The sequence below is a fragment of the Leptopilina boulardi genome, unplaced genomic scaffold, assembly GCF_019393585.1.
Source record: "Leptopilina boulardi isolate dan_hultmark-lab unplaced genomic scaffold, ZJU_Lbou_2.1 LbouV2_60, whole genome shotgun sequence".
NCBI classification, from domain to species: domain Eukaryota; kingdom Metazoa; phylum Arthropoda; class Insecta; order Hymenoptera; family Figitidae; genus Leptopilina; species Leptopilina boulardi.
This window is the reverse complement of record NW_026138006.1, coordinates 1,312,887-1,328,760: the sequence shown is the minus strand read 5'-3', so window position 1 is coordinate 1,328,760 and position 15,874 is coordinate 1,312,887. Positions and strand designations below refer to the sequence as shown.

Here is a 15,874-nt window from a genome sequence, read left to right as displayed (position 1 = left end):
TGAATTTCGCGCTGCGTACTATTATGTACGATAATTTTGATAGGTCGCGTCCATAATTTGTTTCATCGCATCTGGCAACACTGATTATTATTTTTTCTAACTCCTAGACAAACAGGGCGAATCATAATGGTGGCGAATAATGTCTGGATAAAAAATTATTGAAATTGTAATAGTCTGGAAAAAGTGCGGCGTAAGGTTTCAAAACTTGGATAGGCCATGGATTATATATCAATATATTAATAAATTTTGACCTAATGCAATATACTGACTTTTCTTTTTTTTGAAATACTCGTGATAAAATAGGGAATCATAATTGACAAGAAAAAATACAAAATTAGGCGCAGAAGTTTATTGCATTTTCATTCGTTTATAATAATGTTTGCTATTTTAAACAAATTATGGACAAAATCAAACCTATTTTTTTTTTGGTTTGAAAGCATGATTATTATATATTACTCATACCAAATTGTAGCAAGATTTATCAAGTACAACCGTAGAAAAGCTTTTTTAATAATTGGATGCTTAAAAATTATTTAAACAATAACTCTTAAAATAATTAAAATTTTGCAAAACAACTTTAGGACCTTATTTTGATTCGAAAATACTATAAAATTATTGATATGACATATAAAAATCTCGCCATCGAAAAATTAGTGGCTCATTTCAGAAATTTTGAGCCTTTTACGTCAACTAAAGTTTAATAGTATTAGTTCAGTGAAAATAAATGACGTGAATATGAAACAGAATGAAAATCGCTAATAAATTGATTGAGAAATCAATTTTTCGTATGCGTCATAGTAAGGGCCTTTTCATTAAAACGCGTTTGTTATTCAGAGAGAATAAAATTATTAATATTTTGTCTGGCTCATCACAGATATTTCATTCTTTAGCACTAACCTTGAAGATTATAATTTAATTTTTGTTAAATTGTTAAAAAAATTTAATAATAGCAGTAACTAAATTGTTCGCTACGTGGAGAATCATCCACATACGATAACCTTACAGCAATATCTTGTGCAATGTGCGTTATGTATTCCACACAGAAAAAGTTTTCGAGCGATCTGTAGTCTCTGCGTGCTAGATTGCAGTACTAAATGAGATAATGATAACATCTTTTCCTTTAAGGAAAAATGTTCACTCTTGAGAGGGGGCTGCTTCCCAATAAGAGATACATTTAAACAATGAAGTTAATATAGGAGAGAATAATTTGTAGTGCTGCTCTCTCTGAGGGTACTCATGTGCCACAGACACGTACTGCAGCATAAATATGTAAATGACACGCAACGTTACTATAGGTAGGAAAATGTACCGATCGAAAACTTTTCCGAGTATCTGTTTTGTACATTGAAACAATCTTTAATTATAAATTACCTGCGCATCGACTTTGGTACCACTGAGTCCATCCCAAATAACTTTATGCCTTAAGTTTGATTCCTTACTTTGAGGATTTTTTAGAAGGGCTTCTTTGGTAAAATTTACGACTTTCAGTTTGTCAAATTTAAAATTGATTAATGTTGAAATACTCTCATTGTTTTTCTCCTTCTTGGACATAGGTTGATGACGCATAACAAACCAGTTAGAAGGTGCAGAATTTGCAGATTTCACAGTACTAGAACATAATAATTTACTTCTTGTCTCATGCAGTATAGAGATATCAAAGCTGTTAGAACGAAAATTTTTAAGATTTTTTTTATTTTGTACAGGTCTTTTACTAGACTTATTTTCCACTGTCAAAGAAAATTCTTCATCGCGTCTATTAATTTCAGTGGCTGATGATGTTAATGAACTGAGAATAGAAATGAGATCTGTGTTGGAGCAAATAATTCCAGCACTTTGCGAAAATTTACTTCTGGATATTGGAGTTACTGGCATTTCCGAAACTCTTCTTCTATTATTTGACGCTGCAGGAATTGAGTCTAACGTGAATTCCGAAAATCTACGATGCTGTTGTATGTAACGCTGTGCTGAAGTACTACCTTCCAGTGATTGAACTTCACAAACTCGTTCCTTTGAAGATGTCTTATACATTTTAAGACGAACCTACGTAAGCGAAACAAAATATTAGACAACGATTGAAATACAATTATTAGTCCAGTCAAGTTAGCATTTTTAAATGTCACTCCGAAAAGAAATTTTTTTGCATAAAATTTGCATACCAAGATTCATTCCAGGGTGGGTCAAGCTCTTTTAATGTTGCAATATCTACTAAAGTTTTGCACTAACTCAATTGTAATTTTAAATCAGATATGAAAATCTAAATACCTTTCAAAAAATGTAAAAACAATTTTGTATCACTCAAAAAGGGAGTGTGCCAATGTGTCGGCAGCTTTTTATACAAAACTTACAGTATTGGGATTGGCTGTCTAGTGACTTTTACCTAAATACTTCGTCAGATATTTTGGTTTTTATTTCCTTTTCCATCGTGTTGATTAAAGAAAGACGAAAAAGAAACATGGTTGTCAGAAGTAGGTAAACACAAAATGGCGTATTGAAGTACAGCCAATCCCAATAGAAAGTTCAACATTAGTATAGTTTGAACCTACAGTGCCTCCATTGCATGCATTCGTCGCCTGCTAAGGTAACGGTTGTAATGGAAATGTTTTCCATGGTAACGGTTGCTCTGGTAACGTTTGTTACGGTAACTGTTACCATGCCAACCATACGAGTGTACGACGGACGAACGCCAAAGCGAAACTATAAGTCCAAAGGCAGCCAGTGTTTACGTTGGCGTTTGCAGCCCGAGACGGACTTTGAGTAAGCAAATTATAAGGTATTATAATATATAATAATTCATTTCTGTAATTCACTAACTTTTTTCTTACAAGTAATACTAGAGGGGTTGCAGACACCAATTTTCCTGAAAATTTGCATACAAGTAGTTCATTGGAAAATATTTGACAACTATTTTTTTAGATTTGCCCAAAAATGGTTAAAGCGGTAGAAATCACCCGTAACAATTTTTAGGGGTGAAATTGATTATTCTACGAATTATTTGAACAATTATTGTTAAACCGGGCATAGAGGTGTTTCTGAGGTAGTTAATTACGAATATCAAGTGGGTTTCAAAAACTCAAAATTTCGGATCCAATATGGCCGATTAATTTTAAAAAAATTATTTATTTTTTTTTAATTTGTTTCTAAAATGATTAGATTTTATAAAACTTTGTATTAAGGGGTTTTTGAGGTCGTTGATAACGAATATGAAGTCAGTTTTAAAAAATTCAAAATGGCGGATTAATTTTTAAAACAATAGTAATTTTTTTGAAAAATGTTGAAATTTTGTATCAAATAATAGGGGGTGTCAAGGAAAGCTGATAAAATTGACCCCCCTTTCTATCTTCCCCAAAATTGCAAAAAAGTCAAAAATTTTTTTTTATATTTTACCATTAGGTAGGACAACAATTTCCAAAAGTTTTAGTTTTTTGGAGAAACTGATTTTTTAACATAGGACATTACAATGAAATGCCTCCATATTGGATTCGCCATTTTGAATTATGAAAACCGACTTCATATTCGTAATCAACGACCTCAGAACCCCCTCTATACCCGGTTTTATAATAATCGTTCAAATAATTCGTAGAATAATCATTCTCATCCCTAAAAAGTTTTAAGAGTGATTTCTACCCCTAAAACCATTTTTGGGCCGATATAAAAAACAGGTGTCTAATATTTTCCAATAAACTACTTGTATGTAAAGTTTCTTATAATTTAAAACTTAACAATCTTTTATATTAAATTTATTTATATATTTTTAAATTAAATTTTTTTTTAAAGTCTGCAATTAAATAAACTTAATATATAATAAAAATTAAATTAAAATTAATATATAATATTTTAAAGGAACTTTTCGTCTATTAATTAAAATTAAGATTTTTTACTTAAATATACCGAAAACTTAATTACACTAATTTTAATAAAGTTAATATTTTATTTTATTTTCGAATGAAAAAACTTTGTATTATGCTACCTTTGTACAATTAGTATATTGTAGATGTTTAAAAATTTTTATTGAGCAGGTTAGACTTTTCATTAAATTTAAAATGACATATTTTTAATAAACAGATAAATATTTTATTTTGCCTGAATTCCACGGAGGAATAGTAAGGAGACCGATCTTGCTGTAGTAGCGCTTCTGAAAATGTTTATTTTAAAATGTCGTGCTGTGTGCCAGGATGTAAAAAAATCTTTTTCATGACATACGTAATAAATAATATGTTTGTAATTACTATGGCTCCATTATTCTTTTAATAATTACTTCAATTTATTGACACTTTAAATATTCCAATAGCATACATTATTATATACTTACACATTATTTTGGAGATACAATATCGTAATGGTAAATAAAATTTCTGAAATAAACACTGAATACTAATATTTTTTTGTGACATATATGTATATCGCATAACCACACTTTTCATCTGTCAAAATTGAGGTCCAATGCGCATGCTCAACTGCTTTGGCCAGTTGAGTACAATGCACTGAACCTGGCACTTATCGTACATGTTTTTCTGACATTTTCAAACGCAGAGATCGGTCTCCTTACTATTCCTCCGTGCTGAATTCATTAAAATGAATAATAATAAAAAGCAGATTTTTTTATTTTTTTTGAACAAAATTGGACTATTTAAAACCAGGTAGAATTTGAATATTTATTGTGTCTCGATATTACCTTTTGGGTCGTAAATTTCTATATATATTGGTATCAGCGTCGGGTATCACATAGGGAGATCTATTCATATGTGTGAGTGATTGTGCGTGTCAGCGGTTTTCTTAATATAGGCCGTTCGTTGTCTAGTATAAGAAATAGGTAGTCTAGATATTTCCGGATTCTCACCGATTAGGGGACCAGCGGGAAGGAAGGAAGAGCGCGCGCAGTGATCAATTAACAGATCAAACCGGGCTGACTTGGAAGACGAATATATGTTGGCAAGGAGTGGTTACAAGAACTATATTAAAGTGTTTGAAACACGTATAAATGTGTGAAGTGAAATATTTTTAATAAATAGTTTATTTGGTTAATTGTGAGTTCATTATTATATTATTATTTATTATTATATTTTTAATAAATAGTTTATTTGGTTAATTGTGAGTTCATTATTTATCCATGTCGAGTTGCAGCCAACAGCAATAATCCTTCGACAGTTTTTATTAATGGTAAATAGCCTTCAGTTAGTTCGTTGTTTAAAACATCTATCGGCATTACTTGTCTAGTTCTTGCTTTGATCTTTACATTTTTTGGTTTATTTGCTATATAAATGAGTAACTATAGAGAAAGAAGGAAAGGACCCCGCTCCAAATACATGGAAAAAAAATTCTCGGTCAAATTTTTTGTAACTTTGCAATTTTGTAGCTTTTGACCTCCTGAACAAAAAATGTTAATGGCAAAATCCAAAAAAATGGACAGATTTTTTGTGAAATGAGATTAAAGTTGAAAATTCGCAATATGATCCAGATGTATACAGTAAAAATGAGTAAAACCCAAACAACTGAATTGACTAGCTTGAAACCGGTTAGTCGGGGGTATTTGCGGTCGCTGATGACGAAACCACTGTCAGTTTCTGAAAATATAAAATGGTGGAGCCAATATGGAGGACGACTTTTTTAAAAAAACAACGAAATCACTTGAAACTGGTTACTCGGGGGTTTTTAGGGTCGACGATTACGAATTCGCTGTCAGTTTTTAAGAACACAAAATGGCGGATCCTATATGGAGGACGGTTTTTTTTAAATACAACGAAATCAAGGCTTACTTAATGTTCAAATCTTACTTAAAGCTCAAAGCATGTTTATTGCTCACGGCTTGCTTAATGTTCAAGGCTTGTTTATGGCTCAAGACTCGCTTATGGCTCAAGGCTTTTTTAAGCCTCAAGTCTTGCTTAAGGCTCAAAGCTTACTTGATGCTCAAAGCATTATTATGGCTCCAGGCTTGCTTAAGGCTCCAGGCTTAGTTAAGGTTCAAGGTTTGTTTAAGACTCAAGAGTTATTTAAAACTCAAGGCTTACTTAAGGCTCAAATCTCCTACATGCTCAAAGCATATCTATTGCTCACGGCTTGCTTAATGCTCAAGGTTTATTTAAGGCCCAAAGCTTTCTTAAGGCTCAAGGCTACCTTAAGGCTCAAAGCTCGCTTAAGGCTGCAGGCTTGAAACTTGATTATGGCTGAAGGGTTGCTTAAGGCTTTTAGAGCTTTTAGCTTCAAGTAATGCTTGAGCCTTTAGCAAACTTTGAGCTTTTAGAAAGGCTTTGGCTTTAGTCAAGTCTTAAGCTTTAATAAATCTTTGGACCCTAAATAAGCATTGAGCTTCAAGCAAGCCTAAAGCTGTCGTTGAGCCTCAAACAAGCCTTGAACCTTGGACAAGCCTTGAGCCACAAGCAAGCCCTGATACTTGAGCGTGCCCCAGTTTCAATTGATTTCGTTGGATTTTAAAAAAAGTCGTCCTCCATATTGGATCCGCCATTTTGTGATTTTAAAAACTAACAGCGGATTCGTGATCAGCGACCCCAAAAACCCCCGAGTAACCAGTTTCATGCTAGTCAATTCAATTATATGGGTTTTACTCATTTTTTACTGTATATATCTGGATCATATTGTGAATTTTCAACTTTAATCTCATTTTACAAAAAATCTGTCCATTTTTTTGGATTTTGCCATTAACATTTTTTGTTCAGGAGGTCAAAAGCTACAAAATTGCAAAGTTACAAAAAATTTGTCCGAGAATTTTTTTTCCATGTATTTGGTGCGGGGTCCTTTCTACCCTTTCTTTTCCAAGATATTCTCTACCTAGAATTCCGTCGGATGCTATTGGAAAATCGGATGGTACGACTTGGAAAGTTACTGGTGTTTTGTTTATTAAGGATAGAAAGGATAAGATGGATAATAACTAGTAGTTGGTTGTTGTAATGGATATGGCTGTTCCAAAATTCCTGCTGGAATAGAGATCTGATGACGCAATTTTTGTTGCTCTTCCGGTGGAGCGAAACGTACCCTCGGACTAGGACTTCTATCTCTAGCTCCATACTCATTCATTTGCGGATGTCGAGAAATATGGTAATTATTGCTATAAGTAGGTAACTGATTCTGATGTCTCGTTTCATATTCTAATGCAAATTTTAAGGCTTCTTCAATAGAGTTAGGGCTTCTCGCTTCAATCATTCTTGAAATTCCATCTGGTAATCCTCTAATATAGGCTTCCAGAGCACAGTCGGTTAAAGGCTCTAAAATTGTTTTGACTTTACTTGCTTCGTATTTATCTTCAAGGGCAGCTCTAGTTTCGGCTTCTAACAGGGTTAATTTGTCATAAAACTCGCTTACACTTTCACTACGACCCATACGAATTGCGGATATCTCATGAAGATACCATGAATAAGACTTGCAAGGCGCAAATTATTGCTTTAAATGCTGTATAAAACTATCAATAGTGTCAAAAGTTCAAAAGTTTTTAGATAATACTGCTTTTATAAACTGGTCTTCGCAATTTTTGGGAATACTAGACTCACCGTTCACTATATCCTAAATAAAATCTCTTACAGGAATATTTTTCCCATCGTAAAAAGGAATATGCATCACACCTTGTTGTAAAGCGAAACACTCAGCCATTGATGTTACCATGACATCATTGAGTGTTCGATTGATATCACCAGTTAAATTATCAGTAGACATTGTGATTTGTGGGGGACCAATTTTCATTGATTTTCAAATTTTATTTATTTATTTTACTAAAAAAGAATTATTATATTCGTTAACAATATCAATGGAAAATTGCAACCCTAAAATACCAATTATGTCGGAAAATCCTTCGTATGCAATTGATTGAAATTTTACAACAGAATAATTTATACAAACGCTAGCTTGCCCTGTTATTTCAATGGTACCGTCTCTAAATGTATATCTCTTTGATCGATCTATTCCTAGTAAAGAGACTAATACTTTTTCTTTTATAAGGTTTATTGATAATGACGGATCTATAATAAATCTTCCTTCAAAATTTTTAAAGAACCGAGATTTTACAATGATATTTGGATACAGATCTTTATATTTTTCTATAAAGGAAAAATAACTACTCATAAGGAATTATTACAAATGATAAGTTTAATTGCAAATTTCTTTTAGAAATTTGAGAATTAAAATTTAGAATTAATGCAACATCCTTTATCCATAAAAGTATTGAAAGAAGCACGACATTTTTGTAAACAAAATTACAGTCAGTACAAAACAATACATTAGCTGTGATAATTAAAGGATAATAATTTCGAAATGAAATTCGTTAGGATTTTTGTTAAGAAATGATAATCCCATAATTCCTTTTACTTCTGGTTGATTATTGCCAATAAAAGTATAAAACTTGATTGGTCTACTAGCGATTATAATATGCACTGATCCAGTAATATTGAATTTTCCAAAATGTGATATACATTTTTCGGTTCTATCTATTATTATGCTTTTATCTAACTGATTTTCTTTAATTAAATTAACATCTATAGAAGGATTTATTAAAAAAAGACCTCTTGAGTTTTTTAAACTTTCGGAAGATATGTAAATATTAGGATAAATTTCTTTATTGAAAGTGATATTATTAGGATCATCAGTTAAGGACATAATAAAGTTAAGAAAACCTTTGAATACAGCAAAATCGCAGAATTTTTGAGAAACGAGTTATAATACGTTTTTTGATAGAAAACTCGCTTCTTTGAAGTGTTTTCTCGTATTCTATTGCTACTTGGTAGCAGTAAGTAGTTTCAAATATTTGATCGATAAGTTGTGCTCCTAAAATCCCAATAATTTGTGAATCACTTTGATAGTTGACAACACCGAATTTTAATGAAAAATCAAAAAATTGTATTATTACTTCCCCTTTTGTACGAATTGTACCTTGACGAGTTGTAATAAGACTACTTCTATCAATGCTTACAAATAATGAGATTTCTGATTCTTTAATTATGTTTATTGATAATGTATGATCTACAAGAAAATTTGCTTCATGTGATTCGAAATGACCAGAAATTAATCCGATGTATGGGTAATTAAATTGATCACTTTCTACATTTGCAAAAAAAAGAATTATTTATTTAAAATTTGAAATTTTTAATTATTTTAAAACGAATTACAAAAATTTTGAGTTTGTATAAAAGTATATTTAATTTCCTATTTTATTTTACAAAAGTCTTACTTATTATCTTTATTTATTAATTTTTCCGTTTTTTCTAATAATGCATCAAAAAAAGGGAAAATTCTTCTTGATATTTAACATTTTTAAGTGATGATTTATTTTCCAAGATGTTATTCAACGATTCTATTTTAATATATCTTTTTCGACACTTTAAACCTTTTCTATTCCTTCCTTTTTGATTGTGATGAATAAGTTCAATGTTCATTTTAATGAAAGACTAAAAAAAATTCATTTTGATTCATATGATGTATTATTTTTATTAAAAACTATTAATTTTAAACACTAATTTGACAAATTCGCCGTACGGCGTAAGATGTCACTGCAACTGTGAAATTCGCCGGGCGGTGTAAGAGCAGAATTATTAGTGCTTCTTTTAGGCAAATTTATATATTGACTTATAACAAAGGCACACAAAAAATAAAAAGCTGTTTGGCCGAGACACTACACTAGTCTATTTCCATGTATTTTTTCACGCTGAATCCGAATCCGAAGTCAGAATTATCAGATTGGCTTTTAATTTTGAGATAAACTCAAAAAACTGCTCAGAAAGAAAAATAAAATCAGAAAGTTAAAAAAATTTTGAATGTCACTGCGATAGTGTAATTCCATGTATTTTTTGTCGCTGAATCCGAATCCAAAGTCAGAATTGTTAGATTTGCTCAAATTTTTGTGATAATTTCAAAAAAACGCAAGTAACAAAAAACTCAAAATACTCAAAATCAGTTTTTTGGAATTATCTTCAAAATTTGAGCCAATCTGTCAATTCTGACTTCGAATTCGGATTCAGCGTGAAAAAATACAGGGAAATAGCCTAGTGTAGTGTCTCGGCCAAACAGCTTTTTATTTTTTGTGTGCCTGTGTAATTAATTAAAACTTAACCTAATTTGACAAGTTTCAGTTAGATTCTTTTGGTTCAACTATAAAATAAATTAACATGTGTTCATTTACAAATGTTTAAATAATTTTAGCCAAAAGTAATTTTGTAATCTAAATTAAATAGAAATCTTTTTTTAAATAAAAACTAAAATTTATTTATAAAGGATGTCAATAACTATTATCTTGTCCTAAGTGTCATAATTTTTAACTTACACCTTTTGATCGTAAACACAATCGGAACGAATTGAGTTTCGAATATCTCCTAGTCTGCAAGTAGAAACTAACAATTCTAAGTGTTAAAAATTAATAACTTGAACGATAATCACGTATAACTTTTACCGATTATAGAGAGGACAAAATGTAGTGTTTGATACCTGATTGTTCAAAAAAATGATTTATAAATCGAATTTTAAAAATTAATTTTTAATGCAATAAAAGTGACGAATCCCACCGGTGCTACCAATCAGCTGTTACCTGCCGAGCTATTATTTATATGCGTGGTAATTTGTAGATTTTAATACAAATATTGAGAGGCAAGAGTAGCTGATAAATCAGGTTGATAAGGCCTGATTAATATTATTTGTTTAGGATCGTTTTTACTTATTAATTCTAAGGGAATTGTGTTGCATAAAAATCAATTAAACAATAAATACTTATTCCTTTTTACAATTTATTGTATTATTAGTTAGTATACAGTAAAGAAATAACATAATTTTAAACTTACATTACCTTACGATTGAAAGGGCAGGAATTAGTCTTGCTTAGTCGATTGATACCCTTTCGCCTTAGTAAGACAGCGACGAAATCTTACAAGAATTTTATGTCTTGTATAGGCACTTTATTTGTGATGAAACTCACTTAGTTCTTTGGTTTACAAAGGAGAACGAAAACTATGCTATTTTTCCAACATTCGGTATAATTTCGCAACAGAATTCGGCTTATATTATATAAATGTAAACTTCGGACTAATTCGACAGAATCTTATTATTTAAAAACTTATTACGAATGTTATCCTTGGATAACATATATCTTTTACAAGAAACTAAGTAATAATAAACAATTAAGAACTAAAGGATCAATTCGTGGTTCTAATATAAAGATGTAGTTTTACAAACAATTGTCTAAACCAGCAAAAGGATGGCTCCTTATTCATGGGGTAGTGTATGATATTGATGGTGGGGGTCGATAGATCCTACTTGCGCAATAGTACATATGCCATAATTAGGACATGCAATAAGCTTATAAGAATCGGATAGGTACAGGGCATTGTACTTATTATTCGCGAACTTCTTCGAATATCACAATCTCGTCATAACTAGGACGGTCTATAATAGATAATTATATTATCGATATATCATATTACTACTTGGTATATGATATTGATTATCTGGGGAGTTCTCATTATGATTCGGTCGAATTTCTAGGAATTCTATGACATGCGTATTTCTCCTTAATCTTATAGACAAGTATGATAATCTATACATTACCCTTTATCTTATTTATGGACTATTTAGTAGTTCTTGATTATAGTATAGAATAACATCGTTTACATTTTCGTAAAATTAAGATAGATTACTTGATCGAATATTTAATGAAATTATAAAATTAAATTTACATTGGGATGTGACATACAATAATCAAAATAATTATTGGTATCAGTTTTAAATTGTCCAAGATTGAAGAATTCTGAAAAACTTGGTTGTTAAAAAATATATTTTTTTATCTTTTTTACGATGTTAATTCTTGTCCCCAGTTTTGTCGGTAATGAGAAAGCTTTTTTCATTTAAACGTGTGTGTTATTTAGTGGAAATTACATTGTATGTTAATTTTTGTTAAATTGTAAAAATATATTTTGAATAATATCAATAACTAAATTATACGTTACGCGGAGAATTACCCATAAATTCGTTATTGCTCGCTAAAAAATATCAAAAGCTAGAATGAAGAAAATCCATACTGTGATTGCCTTTTTTGTTTTGGAAAAACGTCAACAATAATTTCTATTAAAGCCCTAGTAGCACGTAAAATTACAGTAATATTAAAATGTCCGCCTCATGGTAATATTAAGGGGTTAAACCACTCTAGAATTTTCAAAAAATCAAAAAAAATTTTTTTGCTTTAAAAGATGCCTAAGGATGTATAGAATAAGAAACAATATCAATTATAAGTCGAAACACTTTTTAAGTGATTGAACTTGGGCCCGATCGTGGTCCTGTACTGCGCGCGTTGGCACTTAGTTGTCTGAATCTGCAATTTTCTGTTCAAAATCAGTTAAAACCAACAAATCTTAACCGATTTTAATGTTTCTCGGTTGAAAATATCCATTAGAAAAGAAGAAGAACAAGATAATATTAATTTGGAAGGTCAATTATACGGCGCAGGCATTGCAGATTGAAGGTATATCCAAAAAGTCGTAAGTAAAACTTTAAACTCGTTTTTCTCAAAACTACATTTTTTGTGCTGGCCGGAAACATGACTTTTACAAATCTCAACCGATTTACTTAAAAATTAAACTGTAGCTTCTCAATAACATTATCTAGAGAAAGACGTACGGATTTTTTTTATGTTGCATATTTTTTTTGTTATAAACAATTTAGTGTCAATTTTTTAAGTAAAAAACTCGGTTTTTCCTTAAAATGTTCGCCATTTTTGCAAAAATCAATTGAAAAAAAATCCCCTACGTCTTTCTCTAGCTTTTAAGATGTAAAAATAGAATGAAATTTGTTTTTTGTTCTAGGATGAAAATTGGAGCTAAAACCTTTCCGGCCGCGACGTGATTCCTCTCAGAAAGGGTTCCTATCACGCACCTGTAAATTTGATATTAAAAAAAAATAATTAATGAAGTATATTTTTTTTCTCTTTAAAGTGTACCTAATAAAGATATGTAAACATATTTTTCAGTACATTTAAACTTTTCTTGAAAACAATTTCTAAAGTTAGGCCTTTTTTTGACGCTCTAGAGTGGTTTAACCCCTTAAAAAAAATTCCCAAAAAAACTTAAAATTATTTGACAGATTAATTCTTATCTTTTTGTGTTTTATCATAAAAAACTTTGAAAATTTTATGTATTTCGAATAAACGTGTAATATTACAGTAATATTACCATGCGTACTTTTGGGTTAAAGTTAGTCCAAGTTCACCGTGCAGATGAATTAAAAAGGTTGTTAGGGGGGTCTCATCCCTAATCAGAGCCAAATGTTTCTTTATGATCCAGAAGAAGCTATCAATTATAAATTAAAATGTATTGAAAAATTAGATAAAGATATTTTACATACAATAGAAAGACTGATGCCTACAATGAATCTTTTTTGATGATGTTTGAAGTAATTAGTATAGAAACTGAATTAGCAAGACAAAATAATGACATTTTTTGAAAATTATTGTTGATGGTAAGTTATTTAGGTCCGGTTTCACAAACTATGGTTAAAAGTTAATCAGCGATTAAAGCCAATTTAAACGCTCATGATTGGTCGGTTAGGGATTTAATCGCTGATTAACTTTTAACCGGAGTTGATGAAACTGGCCCTTAGAGAAGTAAAATCTTTTGTTTATGTCATTCAGTTTCAAAAGAGAGGATTGCTCCACATTCATTTATTGGTTATATTAAAAGAAAATTGTAAAATATTAACACAACAAAGTGTTAATAATTTTATTTCAGCAGAAATTCATTATGAAAATGTTAATTCAGTATTACATAAAATTATAATGCAAAATAATATTCATGGTCCATGTGGAGACTGGTGTTTATTTCATAGAAAATTTTCAAGAAGACATTTGAAGATAACTGCTATGTTCAGTATCGCATAAGAGATACAGGGAAATCATATGCACGACGAAATGGATATGTTGTTGATAACACAGCGCAGCCCCACAAAAAAAAGTGTCGTGCGCGGCAGCCTAGACTAGTCATTTCCTATGTATTTTGACGCGCTGAACACGAATCCGAAGTCCGTTTTGCTCCATCACGTCAGGATTTTTTTCTAACCTCCAAAAACCTGACGGATTTTGAGAGGTAGGCTATTTTTTTTTTAAATTGATGGATTTACTTCAAACTTGGTATCTAGGGGTTTTTTGGGTCGCTGATTACGAATCTAAAGTTTGATTTTTAAAATTTAAAATGGCGGCTCCAATATGGCCAATATGGCCCCAATTCCAATAGCGCATTCAACAGAAATGAAAGAAAACTATGAATATATGAAACTAGTTTTGGATAAAATTAGATACCGAGAACACAACTGGCAAATTTGTGGAGATTTCAAGATTTTAAGCATACTACTTGGACAACAATCAGATTTCACAAAACACCATGTTTCCTGTGTTCGTGGGACAGTAGAGATCGAGTAAATCACTACATTAAAGAACAATGGCCAAAAAGGAAACTGTTTCAAATACCTGGAACAAAAGATTCCAGAAATCTCTGATGCGAAACTAAAAGAAGGGGTTTTCGACGGACCACATATTCGCAAATTGTTAAAAGATGAGCAATTTATCACCAAGATGAATAAAAAGGAGAAAGCCGCATGGCTTAGTTTCAAAGCAGTTGTCGGAAATTTTCTGGGTAATCACAAGAGTGAAAATTGGGAGCAAATAGTTAGTGATATGATTAAAAACTTTGATAAGTTAGGATGCTTAATGAGCATAAAGTTGCATTACTTAGACTCGCATCGGGATCAATTCCCTGAAAATTTGGGAGATTACAGTGAAGAACAAGGAGAACGATTTCATCAAGATCTTAAAGAATTTGAGCGTCGTTATCAAGGAAGATGGGATGTAAATATGATGGCCGACTACTGTTGGATGCTGAAAAGGGATATTGTACCTGGAGGCACCAATTTATAAAGAAAACCATTACACAGATCCTTTGAGGACAAAAGAGTGCGCTACCATAAATGACGTGAATACCTTACTTATGTAAATAAGAATTTTCATTTCTAGTTTTGAAAATCTAACTTCAGATTCGTAATCAGCGACCCAAAAAACCCCTAGATACCAAGTTTAAAGTAAATCCATCAATTTTTACAAAATTCGTCCGCCATATTGGAGCCGCCATTTTGAATTTTGACAATCTAACTTCAAATTCGTCATCAGCGACCCAAAAAACCCCTATATACCAAGTTTGAAGTAAATCCATCAATTTTTTAAAAAAATAGTCTACCTCTCAAAATCCGACAGGTTTTTGGAGGTTAGAAAAAAATCCTGACGTGATGGAGCAAAACGGACTTCGGATTCGTGTTCAGCGCGTCAAAATACATAGAAAATGACTAGTCTGGTCTGCCGCGCAGGACACCTTTTTTTTGTGGGGCTGTGTAATCGATATGTTGTTCCTTATTGTCCTATACCTTCACAAATGTTTAATTGCCATATGGGCAAATCCACAGAACCGGCCGATTTTTACTTATCAAGATGAAAATTTTCCAAATAGCAAGCACACCTTTTATTTATGGTTTACTTTCTTTAAAATATATTCAAGAACAATTATCTTCTTGCGTGATTCATTTTATTTTAATGCCGTTTGAGTTAAAAGCCAAAAACGAAAATATTATTTTTCTTCTGAAAATTATAATTAAAAATGGCATTTCTTTGTTTTTTTTATATATATTATTTGAAATATGTGCAAAACATTTTAAATAATAAAATATGATAAAATACAAATAATTAATTTTTTAATTATCAAAAATAAATTATTTATATTTTATCATATTTTATTATATATTTTATTTATTAGCATTTAATTTTTTATTTCTGTAAATTAAATTGTTTACTTACTAATTTTGATATTAACTATTTTAACCAACAAACTAACATTATTGACATCGATTTTGATATAAC

At 30.9% G+C, this 15,874-nt stretch overlaps 1 protein-coding gene across 1 annotated transcript in view; it reads right to left on the bottom strand.

Moving 5' to 3' along the window:
- Window positions 1–15,874, bottom strand: part of LOC127290356 (uncharacterized) — a 289,039-nt gene that overhangs the window by 42,492 nt on the left and 230,673 nt on the right. The window contains exon 4 of the mRNA XM_051318861.1: window positions 1,372–2,040. Coding sequence (XP_051174818.1) covers window positions 1,372–2,040 — 669 coding nt within the window. The remainder of the gene's footprint in view (window positions 1–1,371; window positions 2,041–15,874) is intronic.